The sequence below is a fragment of the Montipora foliosa genome, chromosome 5 (assembly GCF_036669935.1).
Source record: "Montipora foliosa isolate CH-2021 chromosome 5, ASM3666993v2, whole genome shotgun sequence".
NCBI classification, from domain to species: domain Eukaryota; kingdom Metazoa; phylum Cnidaria; class Anthozoa; order Scleractinia; family Acroporidae; genus Montipora; species Montipora foliosa.
The window spans coordinates 42336237-42344262 of record NC_090873.1 but is presented as its reverse complement, the minus strand read 5'-3'; the positions used below and the strand labels follow the sequence as shown (position 1 = coordinate 42344262).

At 41.8% G+C, this 8026-nt stretch overlaps 1 protein-coding gene across 1 annotated transcript in view; it reads left to right on the top strand.

The window, feature by feature from the left end:
* The window catches only part of LOC138004245 (trafficking protein particle complex subunit 9-like), a 29459-nt gene extending 22063 nt beyond the window's left edge, over positions 1-7396 (top strand). Inside the window, exons 14-22 of the mRNA XM_068850721.1 lie at positions 1-224; positions 1010-1110; positions 1555-1609; positions 3270-3327; positions 4351-4431; positions 5011-5104; positions 5855-5959; positions 6062-6186; positions 6531-7396. The exon at positions 1-224 is cut by the window's left edge and continues 80 nt beyond it. Of these exons, the coding sequence (XP_068706822.1) occupies positions 1-224; positions 1010-1110; positions 1555-1609; positions 3270-3327; positions 4351-4431; positions 5011-5104; positions 5855-5959; positions 6062-6186; positions 6531-6779 (1092 nt within the window). The 3' untranslated portion in view covers positions 6780-7396. The remainder of the gene's footprint in view (positions 225-1009; positions 1111-1554; positions 1610-3269; positions 3328-4350; positions 4432-5010; positions 5105-5854; positions 5960-6061; positions 6187-6530) is intronic.
* Positions 7397-8026: the final 630 nt, after the last annotated feature.

Below are 8026 nucleotides of genomic sequence, written 5' to 3'. Positions count from 1 at the left end.
ACAGTCACGATAACAGGGGTTCATCATTTCTCACAAGGCGTTGAAAGCGGCGAGAATCTCAGTTACGACCCTGAAGCAACATGGGGCTTAACGGGATCAATTCAGTTCCGGTATTCGACTAAAGTTTCCGGAAGCAACTTGTGTCGTAACGCAACAATGGCGATTGATGTCACGGTAGTTCCAAGCTTGCTGTGTGCAAATTATCAAATATTGGAACTTTCAAGGTGAATTTGCTTTTAGTTGACTGTTGTGTCCATTTTCAGATCTTTCTCCGCTCCACCACAAATTGTAATTAAATTAATTATACAAATTCTCTGCTTGAACCTCTTCACAACGTTTTTCGTTCTAACCCTAACCCTAAACACTAAGGGCGACAAACCGTTGTGCCCGTGTCAAAACCCTTCAATTTTCGTAACCCTGTGGGACGTAAAACAACCCTCACACTATTCGCAAGTTTTTATGGTTTATAGGCTGGTAAACCACGCAAGATGTTGGAAGAACACGAGAAGAACCGTAAATCACTAGTCGCAAAGAGAAGGGCATGGAGTTCACGGTGATGCGGTCTCAAGTGTCCTGTCTGGTGTATCATGGCACGGGAGTGTTTCAACAAGATACGACTCCTACGCTCATCGTGGATAAATTAACTATGATTAGTATCACCCAACTAGTGGACTAATGTAAATGCTGCATTTTGATTGGCTACGCTACTAGAGAACTATTAGTAATAATCTTCGGCTTCGCCTCATGGGCTATTGACCCGTGGCCCTTGAGGGCGAAGGGTCTAACGGTTAATTATGATTATAGACGAAATAGAGAAGTGATCCCCGCACTTATCTGAATAATTTAGCAGCTGGATTCGAACCCATAATCTCTCCGATACCGGTTACTTCTAAAACCTTTTTTTTGTGCAACGAAAGTACGATGGAATAATCGCAAAGCTGTCACGATGGCGCAGGTGTTTCTTTTCAAGAGACGATGAAAAATTATTTTCTTCTTTTCCTCCTCTTAGCGATCGACACCATTGTCTACTGATGTTCGATGTCGTCAACAAGACTTCTAACGATATGGAGCTCTCATCCTCGCTGCAGAATGGCAATATGAAATCTTCAGGTAAGAATGCATATGCTGCTCCCAGGCCAGTGGCGCGGGGATCGAGTTTGGCGGCGGACCGTGTGAGCAAAGCAGTTCCACACGAAGTAGAGTACCTTAACTCTGGTCTCTTTCTTTCTTTCTTGTTTTGCAACCGGTAATGCGTTTCGCTAAAATTAAATAACCCCCCTCCCCTCTCCACAAAAGTGCAAAATATGCCCTACGGGGGGGGGGGGGGGGGCTAATAGATGATTGACGGTACGGAGACATGAGAGGGCTCTCGGAAAAGTCGTGCCGTTGAGGAAATCAGAGGATTTCTCTTTCATCATGAGTGGTTCGTTTCAGCTCAAGCACATTGTCTATTTGAATATACCCCAAAGCACTTTACAACGACAAGCAGGGGAAGACAGATTAAGCCCCCCTTATATGTAGTTATAACTTGTTCGTGTGTATTGGCTTTTACAGAAGATGAACCTTTTACAAAGGAAGTTATCTACATCCAAGGAAATGATAAAAATAGGTAGGTACATGGTGTTGATTAAAGCGAAAAAATTCTTCCCTTGGTTTGTTTAACAATTACTCCATGAACGCGTGTGGGATAGACCAACGAGACGCCTAGCGTTGTAGACAGCGAGTTGCGTAGCACCGGGTGGCAATAATAACAATAACAATAATGATGATGATGATGATGATAATAATGATAATAATAACAATGATAATGATAAGTAATAACAAACTTTATTCACAATTTCAAAGATTTTTTACAAAATACAATTGATAAAGTTAATATACGAAATTTCATAAAAATTCAACATTAAATATAATAAAAGAGCAATTCAAAATTTTAAATGCCCGCAGTGGCGACGTCTATTTTGCAGTCTGAGTGTTCTATCTTGCTGTGAAAAGTCGTTCGTGAACCTCTCACGCATGCGTGTGCCGATCTTAGAAGTTCGAAAGAGATTTGTGTCCTCAGCCATGCGATAACGGTGTTATACGGCTCGGTGTCCTTCTGAGCTATCTTACCTGTAAGATGCTTCAGGAAACGCTGACACTCATTTCCCATTCTGCCATTGGTTCCTAAACACTAAAGGTGTGAATAAACCCATCTCTACATCTAGCACCCGCTGCTGGTACTTGCGTTTCTTCTCGTACTCTTGCTCCTGGAATACTAACCTTCAGATGTTGTTTTGTTCTGGTCGGGACTCTAACCCTTTCACTGCCGAGAGCTTCCCCATTGACGAGTAAAATCGTCTGGCGTTAGACAGAGTAAAATCTATAAATGTCCATTTGCATTTTTGGCGGTGAAAGGGTTTAGCACGGGACGTTTTTGAGACGGGGACGGCAACCGGAAATGAACATTACGCATGCCAGGGCAGTACTGTATCCCAGATTTTTAACCTAATCATCGCTAATGGATGAAAGATACTTAGCAATACGAAGGTGGTAGTGAACAGACAAGCTAAAAGGGAAAACAGCTCACTTCCGGTTGCCGTCCGCGCTCAACTGAAAACGTTGCGTGCTTAAAGGGGCTAGGTCACGCAACTTTAGGCAATTTCAGCACTGATCGAATGGTCATAGAATTAACTAAAAGATCAAAATAACTGTTCAAAACTATAGAAGAACTCTCACAAAACACGGGGAAGCCAAGAAGGGACATGGATGGACAAAACTGGAGAGGATTGAAATGGATTGAATTTGGGTAAATTTGAAAAATGTCGGCCTACCTTTTTTTCAAATTTATATCAGTCTATATCAAAATGTCATTTACACAGCTGGAAAATCATTCTTAGTTGTTATGTCGCCGTGATTTTGCAAATGAAAGACTCTTGCTCTGCCAATTTGACGTTTAGAGCTCATAATTCACAAAATGAAACAAAATTACCTAAAATAGCGTGACCTAGCCCCTTTAAACTCCCTGGTAACACTTGGAGGAAGAACTTCGTTGAGGTGCAAAACGAGCAAGGAAGGCTTCGTGAGTTTTACATGAACAAAACAAATTAGCGATTATCATACAAAAGTACGTTGATCGTTGATTTCCACTATTTCTTTAATGGACAACAAGAAGGTTGTCGCACGTGTGAGAAAACCGTCCACTTCGCAGTTCAGCAATATCTATATGAGAACATAAATCTTGGTTTCTGCGAAATAAACCCAATTTCTTTGTCTTTTTTTTTTTTTAGTGTGACCCTGAAGTTGCCAAGATTTGCGCCAACACTTCCAATGGATTCCGCCAAGGCGGTGAGAATCAACAATATTACAGCGGTTACCAACAACACGCGACCTGTCGCATTCAAAAGAGTCGGGTAAAGTTGCAAGTTTTGTTGGACGTCAATCAACGAAAAGCCGTTAAAATTGTTTTTAATTCTGACCTCATTTCGAAATAAGGCAGCAGAACCAAGAAATTAAAAGTTTTATATGCTGACAGCTGGTAAAGTTGATCTCCAAGCCAGTTTATCTAAAAGAAAGGGTATCGTATTTTTAAATGAAAATTTTCAAATTTTTGCACGTGATAATTTGCCAAATCAGCGACGCGTGTAAGTCAGCAAATTAGCGCGTGTAGTGAATTTTTTTTTTTTTTAAATTGAAAACATCCTTTTCTTTTTGGATGATTTTCCTCGGAACTCAATTTAAACAACTTTGAAATTCTCTCAACTAGGTAAAATTATCAGTTCCCTGCCTAGTTGCCTTGGAAACTTGTAAGGATTCAAACTAATCTTAACCGCTTTACTTTGAGTGACCTCCACCAAAACGTAACTTTATCAGACTCTTTTGAAGGCGATAGGTCGCGTGTTATTGGTAACCGCTGTAATCATTTGAAATATTAAAGAGAAACTGAAATTACTCCATCGCTGTTTACGTATTGCACTCCAACCTATGTATGCATTTGTCATTGACCAATCAAAAACGCGATATTTTGTTGAGTATATAATAAATCTTGTTAGTTTATACTAAAACAGTGGATAGCGTTGAACTCGCGCGCTGATTGGCTCGTCAAACTGCGAATATCCTGTGCTATTTACCTCCGAGCAACTTGGGAAAAAATGGCGTCCCGATTTGCATCCGTGACAAGTGAAGAAAACATCCAAATTAATTTTTTGTGCTGTATATTATCTCACTGTTTTAGTATATACTAAAAGAACTATTCACCTCAGTGTCGGTGGCTAGGGTTGGATATTTACCGGTAAATATCCATCGATAGCCACCTCCACTTCGGTAAATAGTTGTTAATTATTTTGTTTACTTTTTTTTAACTTCCTCAAGGATCACACCGATTCTAAGCTTCAAAGGCGAATGAAATGCAAGAGATTTGTTTGTGACCTCGTCAAACTTCACTGGAATCTCGTATCCTTTGATTGCGTGACACTCTTGGTGACGCAACCAGTTGTAGCTGGAACTAGTCGAAAATTCGCGATACTTTGGTATGATTAACTGAAGTAATTGCTTTGACCAAGCCCAAAAGACACAAACAATTATAAAGCAAAAGAAAAACTTGCCGTCGGCGTTAGAATGCTTGTGACAATAGGGCAGTTTCGTATTCTCACGGACTGGATCTAGCATGAAATAGAAGCTAATGCGGGGGAATAATTTGCATGTGAAAAGATTTTCCCGCATTAGCCTCCATTTCATACTCGATCTAGCTCAATCGTTAGAATACGAAACTGGCTTATTTTATTTTAAGCTCCGATTGGCTGAGATTGTGGCTCGACCTTTTTGAAGCCAATCACTGGTATTCAAATTCAAAACTAATTGAAAGTTTCTGTAAATATGTTACCTTTGTAGTTCCGTGTACAATTTGCTGTTCCAGACGTCTTAGTTGTACGCAATTCACTCATATGGTCAATTAAGCGCATAATTTTAGTTCTCCGCGTGCTAGCCCGGGCTGGCTGTCGCTTAAGTTGTTTATTTCCTTAGCATTTTGAGCCTGTTTGTCGAGCGTCAGGCAATGGCAATGTGGATAATCTGACGTTAGATGCGGCCATGATGCAGGCTTTGTTGTCGGACCCCATCAAGTTTGGTGAGCAGTTTTATCTTTTTCTACTTTGTCTGTCGCGTACGTATTCATTGACGTGATTTAATGCTCATGCGTTGCTTTTTAATGATCCCACAATCGTTCTTGTCCCGAGAGACCCTGGTCGTTTTGGTCAGCACAAAGGATGACGACCCATGGGTCACGGACTTCCCGCAGTTATGCGCAGTCTAAGAAGTTTGAAGTAAAATCGGTTGCCAACTGCTTCGAAGACGGACGCCTACTTGCGCATAGCTCGGAGCCTGCTAGCGGTCGTTGTGCTCGGATTGCGGGCTTCGGGACGGGAAGGTCATTTAGCCGTGCTTGCTTTTCGTATTAATGAGGTACACTTCATCTTATGCACAAAAACAGTAGTAGGAGCATCTAACGAGTGACTTGAACATTTTCTTAATGCACATGTGCATCAACAGATTTATATCACTAGTCTGAGCTTGTTTCGCTGTTCGTTCTTAATGCTCTACTGCATGAATGCTTTTCCTTCGCCAACGGCAAGGCGCAAAGAAGCAACGGTTTCGCAGCCAAGAGATCGTAGTACTGCGAATCCTCATAGTGGCTTGATCTTTGAAGGACAATGTCACGGACGGTAGATAGCCGAGAGATGGTTACTGGAATCTTATCTCTCAACTACATTTTCGGCCATTTCTCAGCCTCAGCCACAGCCTCAATAACGCAATTTGGTGAAGAGTACAGTGTTTTTAGCTGTCGGTTAACGCTTGTTATGTCTCGTTGTCCTTTCAGATGTCAGCATTAATGGGGAAGCTCACGATAACATAACTTCAAAAGAAGTGACAATTTCACTTTCTACAGTTGTGGACCTTGCTGTTACGGTTTCTAATGAAACTGGTGAGTAGCGAGATATATAGTTTGTACGCCGATGAAGGTTTCAAACAGAATGCTAAGTAACTTGTCAACGTTTACACCGTTTCCGTAAATCGTCTTTTTTAGATGAGTCACGTGGTCCCTTGTTACTTAGTATTGATCCCTACCAGGACCAGGCCTTTGGTTGCCCTGTGACCGAGTTGGATGGAAAAGTAACCTGGTTCGGCACTTTAAAGTCAAAGATTTCCCAGGTGAGATTTTATTCATAATCCTATAACACAGTAATTACCGCTGGCGAGCGTTTTTTTGGGCGCGTTTTCCGGCTTTCGCACGATATCAGCGAATCCGTGGAGAGCATTTTTTTTTACTTCGGTCGAGAGCACAAAGTTGAATTGTCATCTTCTTGATAGAAACAGATCTGAATTTTCTTCGATTTTGGGGCCTTTGAACCAGAAATCCGCGTAGTAAAGGTTGCCTTTAGCCTCTTGTTTTATTTGGAATTCCTTTAATTTCCTTTCTGGCCCAAGCGCGCAAAATTTAGAGTACAAGTCACAATCCGAGACAACTGTCCTTGCCTTTGTTTTCTTCCTTCCAGTTATCTCCCAGGAATTCTCACTGTCACCAATGTTCCTTGGTGTTCCTCTACGTTGGACAGTACATGGTTTCAATTTCTTGCCGTGATATCGCTGCGGAACAATGGCAAAGCAATGATACTTCCTCCTCGTTATCGGAAAGAAATCGTGATTCAGAAACTTGCGGGACCGACTTAAACGACGGCCAAACTACGACAATGAAGAAATCGTGGACGTTTTCACCACCGATTAAGATTAAGGTTGTCGAGTGATCAGTTGCTTGTTTGTTAGCGAATCGATTTTATTACAAGGAGCCAATCAGATCGACTACGATGACAACTCAACGAGGAGAACGCATGTGGAGAATGAGACTGAAGCGAGGGAAAACACGCGACTGGTATCAATGATCTGCAAAAGCGCGCGAAAAATATCCTAGTGGTATCGAACTCGACAAAACACGCGACCTTGATCTTTCGGCGATAAGTTGAATAGGCCATTTTCGAGTTCATGTCTGCCTCCTCTTCAAAGCGAATCTAAGTACGAAGTTTTTCCTTCGAAAATTAGTTTTCATTCATATGTAAAGTAGAACCTTTTATCATCACAAAAACTTCGCACTTAGACTCTTTGAAGAGGAGGCAGACATGAACTCGTAAGTGGTCTATTAAATTATAATTGGAACCGGAGGGCAATCAGCGAACGGAATAGCAAACAAAAATCCATTGTTTTATTCATCTAAAACTAGACGTAAAGTATTTTATGCTCGGTAGCTTTCCTTTGAATAGTCACACTTTCAGATTCATACTTGATGACGTAAATAAACACCGACCACTTTGCTGTCATGTTCAGTTTGCACAGAACATATGCAGCACTGGTCAGTTTATGTGGCCTCGATTAAGGGACGTGTGTGAATATCCCCCTTAGTCTTATTAAATAGAAGAGAACCGGGAATTGATACTTTAAAATCGTTCGAACCAATCCAGTTGTAGGATAGTAGTTCTCTTTGATAGTAGTTCTCTTTTCACACATCCTGGTGCGCAGCCATTCAAATGGAAATGAGTCGCGTGTTCTTATGCAAATCAAACTCATTTCCCTTTGAATAGTTGAGCACCAAGACTCACTTCGAAACCGAGACAAACAGCAACTCCGAAATGGCCCATTTAGTGCAGTAAACCGAAAAGGTAGTCCTTCGCCCAATCACAGCAGGCGCTGATATTTCGATGAGTCAATCATAACACGAAGAAATTCATTGCAGACGGCACTGAGCGTGGGAAAACGCGTGCGGGCAAGTCACATTAAGAAATAGATTCCAATGTTGCCATGCGTCTGTTCAGTAAGCACGCGACGTGCTTGAGTCACGGACGGACACCGGAAGTGATGATATTGCATGCCCGGACAGGATAGTGGTCTCTCCCAATCTCGTCCCCAGAGTCCCCTCTTCTTTTGGTGAGCACCAAGAACGCGGATTCTGGCCACTTCCTCCAAGGCAGGAAGTCCGCAAATCACGGACTTCCGGCTCGTC